This window comes from Eurypyga helias, unplaced genomic scaffold, assembly GCF_000690775.1.
Source record: "Eurypyga helias isolate BGI_N326 unplaced genomic scaffold, ASM69077v1 scaffold5307, whole genome shotgun sequence".
In the NCBI taxonomy this organism is placed as follows: domain Eukaryota; kingdom Metazoa; phylum Chordata; class Aves; order Eurypygiformes; family Eurypygidae; genus Eurypyga; species Eurypyga helias.
The window spans coordinates 8,832-22,539 of NW_010263574.1; the positions used below are offsets into that span (position 1 = coordinate 8,832).

At 47.2% G+C, this 13,708-nt stretch overlaps 1 protein-coding gene across 1 annotated transcript in view; it reads right to left on the reverse strand.

Moving 5' to 3' along the window:
• PTPRE (protein tyrosine phosphatase, receptor type, E) overlaps nt 1-13,708 on the reverse strand; it is a 38,886-nt gene that overhangs the window by 5,097 nt on the left and 20,081 nt on the right. The window contains exons 10-17 of the mRNA XM_010156083.1: nt 12,122-12,282; nt 8,947-9,082; nt 8,400-8,549; nt 6,128-6,221; nt 5,111-5,187; nt 3,123-3,257; nt 2,214-2,339; nt 488-648 (exon numbers count right to left, since the gene is read on the reverse strand). Of these exons, the coding sequence (XP_010154385.1) occupies nt 488-648; nt 2,214-2,339; nt 3,123-3,257; nt 5,111-5,187; nt 6,128-6,221; nt 8,400-8,549; nt 8,947-9,082; nt 12,122-12,282 (1,040 nt within the window). The remainder of the gene's footprint in view (nt 1-487; nt 649-2,213; nt 2,340-3,122; nt 3,258-5,110; nt 5,188-6,127; nt 6,222-8,399; nt 8,550-8,946; nt 9,083-12,121; nt 12,283-13,708) is intronic.

Here is a 13,708-nt window from a genome sequence, read left to right on the forward strand (position 1 = left end):
GCCAGCTCCCACCCCTGCCGTCAAGGACCGGAGCACATCCTGCCTTCAGCTCAGATCAGACAGAGACCTTACCCTCCTGACAGTTTATAAAAACCGAGAGCGTTTTGATCCCAACAGAACATCTGAGCACGGTGTTGGTGGGGTGGGTGACACATCCCGGCAATAACCCCACAGCTTTACGTTCCCAACAGCAGTGCTTCACAAACGTGAGCACAAGGCTACAGCACGGCTGGTTAATAATGCACCGGCCCACTCCCAGCCGTTAAGGACACCACTAAGGCACCCACTTGGCTAATTTAGCAGAAAACAAGTCACAAATCCTTTATGTAATCCTAAATTTTCTTTCTGTCTAGCTTTTGCTTCTATTTCTTCATCTCTATTTATTTTTTTTAAGGATGCAGTCTACTCCCTGCCGTAAAAACCACCAGACTGGGGAAAAAGCAAGCCGTCTCCTTAGCTAATGGGGAGGGGAGGAGGCGAGTCTTACCTGCAGTGCACCGTGATGGGGTGATTGCCTGTTTGCTGCTGCTGCTTTTGGACAGCTGCAATCAGGTCGATCATCCCCTTTCCTTCTGCAGGAATCCCGATCTCTGGCCACCCGTGGAAATGGAACTGCCGAACGAGCCTGCTTTGCTTCTCCTGGTTACCCTGCGTGCAGGCACACAACAGATTTAGCCAGTTGTTACTTCCAAAGGGAAACACACTTCTTACCTTGAACATCCGTAGGGTCAGTTCTGCACCACTACAGAACAGGGGGCTGTTTGCAACCTGGCCCGTAACATACTGGTCATGCAGACCTGTTCCGAAATGCCCCCTGCACTATGCCGACCATTTACCCCTCTCATTTCCCTTTTGCTCTGCACGGCTGCTTCACCTGGGGAGTACCAAGGATACACTTGAGGATTATTCATCCTGAGTTCCGACGGTTGACAGCTTTCATCATGCGCAGGCCAAACCCAAAGTGCCACTAAAACAACCCAATTCCTGGAGTGCACTCACCTTGGCACAACACTACCTGCTACTTTGAGACTTAACAGTGACTTGCCTTGTCCTTATTTATTATTTTATCAATGATGATGTTTAAATAGTTATTATTATTGCTGATTAAAAGCCCACTAAAAGCTCATACAGGTGTTAATGCCATGCTGAGGCAGTTAGCTCTAGATATGTTTGGATGCTCTTCAACTACCCTGAATTTTTTGCGTGCTGCTTCCCATGGCTGCATGAGAACAGCGTAGGGATGCAACATTAACATTCTGGCAGTTTTACTGTACATCACCAACACTGTCAAGCCACAGGGAGTTGAAAACACTCAGTCCCTGCTGATGCTGCCAGTGTGTCCACCCCAGGGGACACCGTATTGCTTCAACTACCATTGGTGTAGTCTAGCGGGGCGCTGGCACAACTCAGAAGTTACTCAGATTTCTTCATCCTGCAGCAGCAAACACTTCTAACGAAGCTGCACTGTTGCACAGAAACACTGCTCTTGGGATACTACCAGAAATGCTGCTACTTGAGTTTTAAATAGTGTCCCATGTGACAGAAGCCAACACATTGACAGGGACTCTGCTGTCTGAAGCCCGGCCTTTTCACGCCTCACCCACCGCCCGCCTTCCCCAGGAAACACAGAGGATGTGAAACTTAAACTCCTCTTGCTTTGTACGTGCCAGCTATTCAAGTGCAGACACTCTGTGCAGCACAAGAAGTACTGAAACGAATTAACTGCAAGCAATTCTTCTTGTTTTTCCAAAAAGAGCAATGCAAATCAGATCCTAAAGAAACGATGCGGTGGGTGAAGAGACGCACGCCCAAAAGATCGAAACCAGGTGTTGAGCAGATCCTGCCCACAGCACAGCAACACCAAGGAAGAGCTGGTAGGCAGAGTAAGTCCACGTGCTGTTAAAATGCTTCGTGGGATTTACAAATATTGAATCAAATGCTCTTTTATAGGTATGTGGGAGATGGAAGAAAATACAAGAATAACAACAGCAACAAAACGTGAAAAAAACCCACAAAAACACCCAAAAACCAGAATTTTCACAGGGCTTTAAACAAAAATGCTTCATATAAGCTTCCTCTCGAGTGCTGCAATGATACTGGGTATTCGTTAACCCCATTTAACTTTAGATAAAAATTCCAGTATTGAAATTACACAATTTTATCCGTAAATGCCTTCAGATGCAAGAAAACCCTGTGTAAATGAAATACTTCACCTGACTGTACGTAACGATGAAGTCCCTCACACTTATGGCATCTAACAGGCTGTCATTCTTGATCTCTACGGTTATCTCTCCGTGAGTTACACAGCCCTCTGATGGCCAGTACTGGCAGCATTTTTCCTGCAAAATTAAGAGAGAATTGTAACTGTTTCTTGACATTTTTCCCAGTTATCTACATTGTCAGGAATCTCTGATGTAGGAGCTTAATAAATAACAAATAATAAGCACAGTAAACGTGCTCTAAACCCTTTGTAATGAAAAGGCTATTAACCAAGAACACAGGAATAACGTACGTCGATTATCCAAACCATGGAAAGGGCTCAGCAGCCACAGCGCAAAGGCTGCTTTCCAACAGCTTAGAGAGAAACAAGTCACTCCAGAAGGCAACGCAACGTTGTTAAAGAGCGTCCTAAAACCGCCACCAAAAACCATTTCACAGCACTAAGAACATCCTGGCTGCAGCACGGATCCCTGAACCTTCCAGCACAGAGGTACACAGGACCCTCTTCCTTAATTAATACGAACTAGGAGAGGTTCAGCATAAGCCTCTGGAGCTTACACTGGCAGAACAGGGAGGGAAGTTTCCACAGAAGCTTTCTCCAGCTGTTCCCAAACCCCAGCCCACTACTGCGGGTCAGGCATCCCTCCAAATGTTGTGCTTCAGTGTGAACCGGGCAGACCCTTTCGCAAACCATCATTTTCAGTCGTTTTGATGGGTTTTCTGACAACTGAAGCAAAAGCAGCCACATTGGCCCACACCACACAGGGAAGGAAGCGCTGTCTTAGGAAAGGCAAAATAGCTCGTATCACTACAATCCGAAGGCAACAAAGAGCTTATCTAGTATTTCACAGGTGTCGACAGCAGCTGCTTTGCTCCGGGGCTGGTGGCGATGGGACACATACCTGCTCCCTCTCTTGAACCTCTGTGAGCATCACGATGGTGTGGCACTTCCACTCCCACACCATTCGCCAGAAATCCTCCACCGTGTGCGGCAGCGGTCCCTGGGTGGCAATGAAGTAATCCTTCTGGCGATAGCCCTGCGGAGAAAGACCAGGGTCCGCTCACGCCCTGAGTACACGGCAGGAGGGAGCTCACCTGGTTGAACTGGTGCCTCCCCGCGAGCCCCGCTGCCTGGCAGAGTGAAGGTTACTGCACACCTGGTGACACCCAGCCCACCCCACTCTTGCTCGCTGCCAGAAACGCAGGGAAAAAAAATCCTCCAAATTCACAATCCTGAGTTGTATTCTGTAACTTTCTACAAGGTTGGCTGAAGGCAGGAAATTCTGCAGTAACAGGTAACCAAAAGGATTATCACAACTCTGCAGGTCTCCGCTTTACGACACAATTAACACTGACTTCAATTTTTGAGCTACAGTTCTACTTACACGCTGATGTCATCTTCACAGCTGCAGTATCCACAACCCGCAATCACGAACGGGGTTTTACTGCTTAAGGATATCATTAATTCTCATATTTAAATAAAACCAAGACACAGCGGAAGGTGCTGCCCAGGTGCCAAGAGGAAGCTGGGAACAGCGTTAGGGATTATGCAGGTCTGCCCAGGTAAACCCTGGCTCCCAAACACTATGACAGCTTTCCCTGCGCTCAATATGGACTTTTTCCTTTCCCCAGAAGAGCATGTATTTACATCCATTAGCCTGACCATGGAGCTGTAGGTTGTTAGTTAATAGCTAATTTGTTTCCCTGCCTATTTGTTAGAATTTAATAAAAAGTTTATAAATCTAACAGCAAGAAGTTCAGTTGCATAACCACTTAAACTGAAATTGAAAACAGCAGATAAGGAATGTATTTGGAAACTCTCATTGGCCACACCCAAACAAGAAAGTGAATCATAGAATCACAGACTGGTTTGGGTTGGAAGGGACCTTAAAGCCCATCTAGTTCCACCCCCCCTGCCATGGGCAGGGACCCCTTCCACTAGACCAGGTTGCTCCAAGCCTCATCCAGCCTGGCCTTGGACACTCCCAGGGATGGGGCATCCACAGCTTCTCTGGGCAACCTGTCCCAGTGCCTCCCCACCCTCTCCGGGAAGAACTTCTTACTGGTATCTAATCTAAACCTCCCCACTTTCAATTTAAACCCGTTACCCCTTGTCCTGTCACTACAGGCCCTTGTAAAAAGTCCCCCCCCGCTTCCTTGTAGCCCCTTCAGGCACTGGAAGGCTGCAATAAGGTCTCCCCGGAGCCTTCTCTTCTCCAGGCTGAACAAGCCCAACTCTCCCAGCCTGTCCCCATGGCAGAGGTGCTCCAGCCCTCGGAGCATCTCCATGGCCTCCTCTGGACTCGCTCCAAACGGTCCCATGTCCTTCCGATGCTGAGTGCTCCACAGCTGGACGCAGCACTCCAGGTGGGGTCTCACCAGAGCAGAGTACAGGGGCAGAATCCCCTCCCTCGACCTGCTGGCCACACTGCTCTGGATCCAGCCCAGGATACGGTTGGCTTTCTGGGCTGCCAGCGCACACGGCCGGCGCATGGCCAGCTTTTCATCCCCCAGTACCCCAAGTCCTTCTCCTCAGGTCTGCTCTCTATCCACTCTCCACCCAGCCTGTCCTTGTGCTTAGGATTGCCCCAACCCAGGTGCAGGACCTTGCACTTGGCCTTGTTGAACTCCATGAGGTTGGCAGTGGCCCACCTCTGCAGCCTGTCCAGGTCCCTCTGGATGGCATCCCTTCCCTCCAGCGTGTCGACCGCGCCACACAGCTTGGTGTCATCGGCAAACTTGCTGAGGGTGCACTCGATGCCAATGAGTGCTTGAGAAGAACTCAATGTTCTTCATAAGCCAAGTGGATCGCATCTCCTCAAACGGACTTATCAGCAACAGCAAAATACTCGACTTGCCATTAAAATACATGCAAAATTATTGTACGCACATCAATGAAGGAGGCGTTGATGTAGTCTGTATACTCCTGCCCTCTTTTCATGGACAGAATCACTCTGTTGAAGTCATCTGGAGAAACACAAAAAGGCTAGGCTTACTTCTGCGAGCTGTAGGTTGATTGCTCCGCTGCTGCGCTGGTGACAGAACAAACCCACCAAAACCTTTCCTCTAAAAGCCAGAGCGTCTCAAAGACCTTGTCCGGTATTTAGTACGCGTGTGGAGGGGGGCGCTGGGTTTTCTACTGTTGTTTTTCCACCCACACAGGGTAAGGCCAGCAGGGTCAGAAACTTTGATTTTCAGGCGCAGACATTACAGTGCTGCTCCAGACTAGGCAAGGAGTCACTCAAATACATTGGTTTAAAAGGTGAAACTACTGAATTATTTCATTGTTTATTTATTTCAGTCCTGAAAAATATCTGACCACAGTATATTTTACACTGATAAAGTAAAACAATTCATTGAACTGTTTGCAGATGCTTTATAAGGGCATTGCACCTTAAAAGGAGAAGATAGCGCTGCTTGTATTAGTAAGTTCTCTAGAAACATCACAGAATCATAGAATATTTTAGGTTGGAAAAGGCCTTTAAGACCATCAAGTCCAACCATTACCCCAGCACTGCCCAGCCCAGCACTAACCATGTCCCTGAGCACCTCATCCACCTCTTCAGAGCAGACATGCCTGCAAAGAGGACAACAAAACCAAGGGGATGGCTAATGGAAACACCCCCAAAAAAATGTATTCTACCTAAAAATGAAGCAAAACCCAAAACTACCACTCTGGACATGAAAGCATTTGCATTTTACAGGCAGAGAAGTGAAAACTTTTCGTCTTTACGACATACGCAGTCGTTATTTGCAGAATTCCAGGACCTCTACTCCTGAGTTATCCCAACATGGGATACGAGGCGTGAGGTTGCCAACGTATAGCTAGGGCGCGTGCTCACAACTACCTTCGGATAATCGCCTATTTACAGCACTTGTGTCTCTATACAGAAGGTTGATCTCTTACATGGAATGATCTGGATGACTCTAGCTTTCTTCATGTTCGCTGGAAGATTGCCGGTTCTCATGTTTTCTTTCATTATTCGGACATTTGTTAACTTCTGTAACAAAAGACACAAATGAGGCTGAGAACTCACCGGAGCAGAAGCGGTTGTCCACATCCCCTACTCAGAGGGCTCCCGAGTGTCGTTCCCGGGTACACACAGTAACGCAGCCGAAGCGACACTGACTTCTCACTAAAGCTGCTTCATTGTCCTGTCTATAAAACTGAGTTAACAGTCATCTCATTTTTTTTCATACTGATCAATACGTAAGGATCTGAACACCCCCAAGGCATATCAGTGAAGTTTAAAAGCTGTAAAATGACAGCAGATTGTAACCTTTTGGGTCTGTTTCTTACTTTTTTTAAAGCCACTTTCAGACTGGCCGAGGTGGCTTTCAGAAGCACAGAGTACCCATTCCTTTTGAAAAGGCCTAACTCTCTAAATTTGACATCTGGAAATGTAGTTTCATAGAATTAGCCCCTTTGGAAAATACCTTTTTATTAAAAAGGTCTGCATAGCATTTTATTGAATTAATTTTGTTTCTTTGCAGCCTTCAAGAAGCAGAGGCAGACTGCCCCCCCCTTTACCTCCAGCAGCAGCAGCCCCTGCTCAGGAGCGTGGCCAACAGGCATTCCAGCCAGCCGGGCACGGCCGTAACAGGCTTTTCCTTTCCACCTGGTTCTCAAGTACTGAAAACGTTCTCTTTTACAGACTTCTTTTACTCTTTATTATTTGATATCTTTCCTTTAGGTTCAAAGCATGACCTGATTTCACATTCTTTTTCATTTCATTCATATCACTATTATTACAATCCTCTTCAGAGTCTTACAACCCTGATGCTTCTGTCCTGGACTGTGCTTTCCCCGCGGAGCACCACACCATTCCTGGCATAACAGGGTCACACAAGTTTATGGACTACTCAGCCCCAAATCCTGCAACTTGGCTCTCTATATTCTCAAGCCTTTGCCAGAGACCAATATTCCTTAGGATTTATTCAGTTGGTGGTGACAGCATTCCCAGGACACGGACAACACGCACCGCTCTTGTCCCAACAATTTGTTTATAGTATAGATTATACGCCTGCAACAATGATAAACTGCTTCTGCTGGGGTGGGACATTTCAGCAACTATTTAATATAAACTCAATTTCTATTGAAAATAATTTTCAAACTCCAAGCAGATTTTCAGGGACTTGGCTGTATTTGCCAGGTACCGAGTTTCACAAGTGTGTCTCCATTCCTGTAAAACCTCTCATACTGACAAAAAAACACAATTAAAAAGAAACCCGACTGCTGAGACATCACTTTCCAGCTGCTGTGTGCTGTAGACTTATGTCACAGACTCTGGTACCAGTTACAACACAGCTCTACTCCTTCTTTGGTGTAGGTGGGCTCAGTGCTCCTGGGCCACCTAAACGCCTTTCAGAACTCAGGGCAGCAGTAAAGGTTGCTCCCTGAACTGTAATGTAGTCTTGCTGGCACAGTAAACAGCAAAACAAACTTAGGAATTCTGGAAAAAGTGGAATACTCAATGTTTTCATTTTCTTTCTTCCCTCAGGATACCCAGTACTTTCGATTTTTGAACTTGCTGCTGTACCGTCAGACTTATTTTTACATCATTTCCTTTTCCCAGGCCCCAACTTCTGACTCTATTAATCCTTTAAAGGAAAGGGAGAAGTCCAGTTAACACCCAGATGCCATTTAATGCTTTAGACCTTTATACAGAATAAATATTTTAGCATTGCAAAAATCATAGAGTATACGATGGAACTATTTCCTCATGACAATAAAGTCAATTTTAACCCAACAGCGTGGTTGCTTTCTGCCTCTGGGGTCTCTCCACTAAACACAAGTGCTGTGTTCTCTTCTTCCCCCTGACAAGCTTGGACATTCAGCACAAGATGCGGAAATTCCCTGGAATTCTCCCTGCCATCGGTCATGATTGAGTTAACAGTCCCGCTGAGATGCAAATGAATCCAGCGCCCTCTTCCAGCATTATGGGATCTGGCAAGAGTAGTTGTAGGAAACCAATGAGCATCTGCAGAACAGGATGTTAAGCAAGGCCCCATGCACCCACTCACAGGACCCATTCACACCAAGCACAAAACAAAACAAGCTCTTCCCTTCCCAGGGGCCTTTGCTTTGAAGCTTACACTCTTCCCACTTTGGAAGCATCTTTTTGGGCCCAAGTTCTTCCACGCCTAGGAATCCTACGGCAAAGGCTTTCTGTACTTACTTTAAATTCTTCCTCAAGCCCTATTTTGACAAGGTTTGGCGCCGCGCTGTGTGACGTTTGTAGGTGTTTTTCCAAGGATGACACATCCAGCTCCGTGTCACCGTAGAGGTAGTATTCAAGTAAGGCTTGATAAATAAAGGAATATTGCATCTGGAACAGACAGAGAGGCAGGTAAGCCTGCTGCAAAGCAAAGAAGCGAAACTATGAGTTCTGGCATGTTCAAACATCTCATTTATACCATGTACTAATTATCAAAATATGCATTAAGCTAAACCAGAGTTTTCCTGTTCACTCACTCACATTCTCTAAAATTCTACTCTCGTGTGCATGGGGAAATCTGGCCATGACACCTAAAGATAATGTGCCTTCCAGTGGATTTAACAGCCCTAAAATACCTTTATTTTCTTCTCCTGGCCTTTGTTCTTCCAGTTATCCAGGTCTGCAACAGAACGGGACATCCTGGGATGCATATCAGAGCGGGAGCACAGAAGCATGTTCTACTTCGACCGCGAAAAGTTGTAATTTCAGTCAATTAAAGTCCACTTACATCGGTCTGAACCATCTGGGGACGCTGATTACGGATTCTTGAAACAAACTCAAACACGTCAACTTTCTGTTCCGCGTGCATCATGTCTATGATGGCATCTATAACGATGAACGTGCCCGTGCGACCCACGCCAGCGCTGGGAAAGGAAACAGACCCAAAAGCTCAGCTGAATGATAAACTCCGCAGGAATTCCCACAGCAGCGACACAGCCGAACCTGTGGTGCTCGTGCTGGACGGCAATACTCACTGTGAAAAAAAACTCATTTTTTTAGCAATGACAGCAGCAGAAAGTGGTCTGTTTTTACATTGAGAAGTCACCTCTCAACCGCTCAGAAATGGTGAGATCAAAATTATATTAGAAAAGAGCTTTGGGGAAAAAAAATGCTTGGCCAGCTGTAATAATTCAATCTAAGATGAAATCTTAAGTATTTTCTCTTAATTTTTAGCTCTTTGTTGCATGGTTGCTGTCACACCCCAGTGAGATACTAGTTACAAATTCTACACTTCCTAACTGCCACCCCAGAATACTCCTGGTTTTTCCTTATACCCTTCAGCAGCCACAAGAGGGGGCAGGACCACTACAAATCGCCCTTCTCCCGCGCCTTCCAGCTCTTCCTTTCGGAGGAAAAGGGCACGGCATCCTGTGCTAGGCATTAATAGCTCTCCTTTGACCTTCCGTTAGCTCACTGGTACAGCAACTGCCGCAGCGTCCGCTAACGCGTCTGGAACATGACAAAAACCTCTCCCCTCATCCCCGTGTGCCCAAAGAGCAGTTTTTCAACCCGGAAACATTAGGCTTTAAATAACAGCAGGAAAAACCCCAACACTGCACGCGTAACACGACTTAGTTCATATTTACACACACACACACCCCTTTAACAGCAAAGGCCGTGTGAAACCAGAGCCCCCCAAGCCCCCTGATCCCAGAGGGATTCCCGAGACGAGCAGACCCAAGGCGTACCACGGCTCTCCGCCAAGATTTCACACCACTTCTTCACGGTGACTGCGCCCGCTGCCTTCTGCCTCCAAATCCCTTTGCCTTTACTCATCGGTTTGGCAGGCTCCCCTCTCCCAGCCACCCGCCCCTCCCCCCCCCCCAGCCAGTCCCCTCCGGCCCCTCTGCGGCCGCTGACCACGGGCCACCGCGGCTCCCACCCCACGGGGGCCAAGGCTCCCTGCCCTCGCGCTTCCTTTCATTCCTGTTCGACCTCTGCCACCGCAGACAAGTCCGACTGCCTCGAGCCTCTGCTTACAGAGCTCTTCCCTCTTCCTGACATGCCCTGGAAGCCACCTCCGAGCATGGGCTCATCGCCAGTCACCCTTGTCCTCACTCCTCAGCCCTGTGAGCTTCTACCCGCCGAGCCGCCCGCTCAGCATCCTCACTGCTCTTCCCACTGCGGACACGATCCCTTTTTACACACCCTCAATCCCTCTCCGTGCCTCTGCCCCGAGGTTACCGTGCTTAATTCAGCTCTTGCATGTTCCCGCTAAGTCCAGGAACTCCACTGACCTGGACATTTGCCTGGGAAGTTCCCCGGTTTTATCCATCCTTAACCCCTTGCAGGCTATCCCTGATACCCCTTACTCAGCTATTCCTCAGTTCACCTCTCTGCGCACTGAAAAAATGTATTTCTGAACAATTCTGGAAAAAAAAAATTGGCAGAAATTCATCCTCCCCAGCTCCTCCCTGCCCTTTATCTGTAATTCTTTACTTCCAAAAGTTTAATTAGCCTTTTATTAACTTCCAAAAGATTCCTTCTGAGTAGTGTTTCCTTAGAAGGACTGACTGGGTGATATTTTTACAAAAGCTCTCTAAAAACGGACAGTTACTCACTATCGATGAGTTTCCCTTTCCTTTTTTCAACAATTCAATAGTGTCACATCCTGAGCTGCAACGGAAATTGTCACCTCTCTCATTCTTTACTTCTGAAGCAGGCTGGAGTGCTGCTCTAGCCCCCAGCCCGGACAAGGAACGCTGTTTCTGCATTCCACGGGACCATTATCTTTAAATCTCTGCAGATTTCTATTAACATATTTTATGGTTTATTTCGTCTCTACGTTTGCTGATTAAACTAAGTACAGAATTTCCTGCTGGTGCAAAACAAGGCTCAAGCCGAGTATAAGTCTCCGCAGAACATCATGGCAAAAGGCTGTAATGTTGTGGGTGTCTCGAAGGAAAGACTCTGTGAGGCTACCAAAACCTTCATTTCCCAGGTAATGCTGTTCTTTGAGCCTTTAAGACACCTGGGAGAGAGGATGAAACCTGGGGAGGGACGAGCTGGATGGGAATGAAGAAACAAAACGGCTGGCTTGGTCAGACAAACACGCTCTTTTTCACACTTCAAGGGTTCTTGGAGAGTATTTCTAGATGTCTGACACGGGCAAGAGAAAAAGAAACAAATACATGAACCTACAGGCATTTCCTTAAAAACAAACCCCACAAAGACAAAGCTGCCATTCTTTTCTGCTTGTTCTAACCTCACAACGATAATTGCTCCTGAAAAGACACTTCAGGCTCAGCTCTGAGCTTACAGTTGCTACAGAGACTGCAATTATTCTTTTAAAACTGATGTGGAGCTTGTTTATGGGTTCATTAACCTAAGATTTCAAACAGTTTAGCACCAGCCTTTACCAGCAGGAAGTTCACGTGCGTGTGACCGAGCGAGTGGGAATAAGCTCTGTACCGGTACGTAGCACATTTTTAAAATTGCAGCCTGCAAGTCTCTTCAATGCAAGTCTTCATTCCAGGCTTGCTAGGCATTTCATAGACAATTTACACAGCAAACCACAGTTTTATTGTGGGAGAAGTGGGGGACGAATTCTCAGAGGAGCATTTAGTGACAAAGGTCGGCGATTTGGATGACAAGTCTGTTTGTCTGACAAAGAACGTATTTGTACCAAACACTGGGTATCGCTCGTGGATAAAAAAAACCCCTCCCAAAACAACAACTTCTGTTTGAGTCTTAAAGTGACAGCAAAGAGAGATCTTTTGAAATTGTTTTTACCCTGGGCTCTCAAAAAACTCAGCATATTACTGCCCCTCACGGATATAAACAGGTAAGTGAATATACGCACACGCTCCACAGCCTGTGAACAGAAGATGAAAACGCAGCCTCGACACTCCCCACGTAACTCCAGGCTGCCTAAGAGAACGGTTTGAAGAGCACACACATACCTGCAGTGAACCACAATCGGTCCAGCGTGGGCAGGATTCAACGTTTTGACTTTTTTCAGGAATTTCAGCATCCCAATAGGTGTGAAAGGCACCCCGAAATCAGGCCAGCTGGTGAAGTGAAGCTGCGTAACAAGCCTCGGCGCTTTACAACCGTCGTGAAGCTGCAGGAACACAAACTCGGAGTTTGACATTTCGGTTTCACGCAAAGATTTGTAAACAAACTGCTCTGGTTATTTATGACTAATTGCTGCAACACTTAGAGCCTGACTCAAGGATTAGAAGTTGACAGTGTACGTAACGTACAAACAGAGTAAAAGCAGTATGGTATTTAAATGCATCTTTGCTGTGAAAACTGGAATAATCCAGGGCTGGGTCTGTGAGGCCAGGCTTTGGTAGCAGCGGGGCTACAGGGGTGGCTTCTGTGAGAAGCTGCTGGAAGCCTGAGTCTGTTTTGCCTGTGACAGTAATTGCTGAGTGATCCCTCCCTGTCCCTCTCGACCCAGGACTCTTTTGTTCTACTCTCCCCCTGTCCCGCTGGGGAGGGCAGTGACAGAGCACCTTTGGGGGGCACCTGGCCCCCAGCCAGGGTCAACCCACCAGACCCACCATAGGACTGTAAAGAGCAAGGCTCACCATTTGCCAATAACGGATCAAACACGAAGTTCTTTGTCACTTACAGAACCCTCACAACAACGCTTTCAGCAGCCTCAGACGAAGCTCACAAAGATTCAGTCTAAACATTCAGGACCTGCATCGCTATGAAAGGCCAACTGCCAGCTCTTGCCATATCACGTATGAAAAATGAAAGAAGGGCTGTCCCTCTAATGGGCAAGTACTGACAGGTTCATCCTCTGACCTACCCTTCAAGAATAAAAGAGGAGATACTACAGTAGCCATGACAGCAAAGCATCGTTTCACCTGCATTCACTATCCACAACCTCTCCCTAAGGTTAGAAAGCGGATCTGCCTCACAGGCTTCCAGTCTGTCAGCCTGGGACAAGGCCATTTCTTTCAACTGGAGAAAGCCAAAGGGTTCTGTGAGGTTGCCTTGTCTCCATCTGTGGATAACCAAACCCTACAAACACATACTCAGCAGAGACCAACAAGCAAAAGGCAGATGGGTCCGTTCATAAACCGTCCAGGCCTTATCATGCCTGACGAATATGGTGGCTTCTACGATGGGGGCATGACCTTGGTGGATAGAGGATGAGCAACTGATGTCATCTACCTGGACTTGTGCAAAGCCCTCGATACTGTCCCACATGACATCCTTGTCTCGAAACTGGAGAAGCACTGGAACAGGTTGCCCAGAGAAGCTGTGGGAGTGTTCAAAGCCAGGCTGGATAGGCATGAAGCAACCTGGTCTAGTGGAAGGTGTCCCTGCCCATGGGCAGGGGTTTGGAACTGGATGGTCTTTAAGGTCCTTTCCAACCCAAACCATTCTGTGATTGTATCCACGGTACATACAACTCTGTGCCGTTCCTTCTTTTCCGTTCTGCTTTCCGAGCACAGCTTCTCTGAGCACTTTTATCAGAGATGCCTTATCAGCAATTGCAAGTCATACCAAAGTGATCTCCATGCTAAATC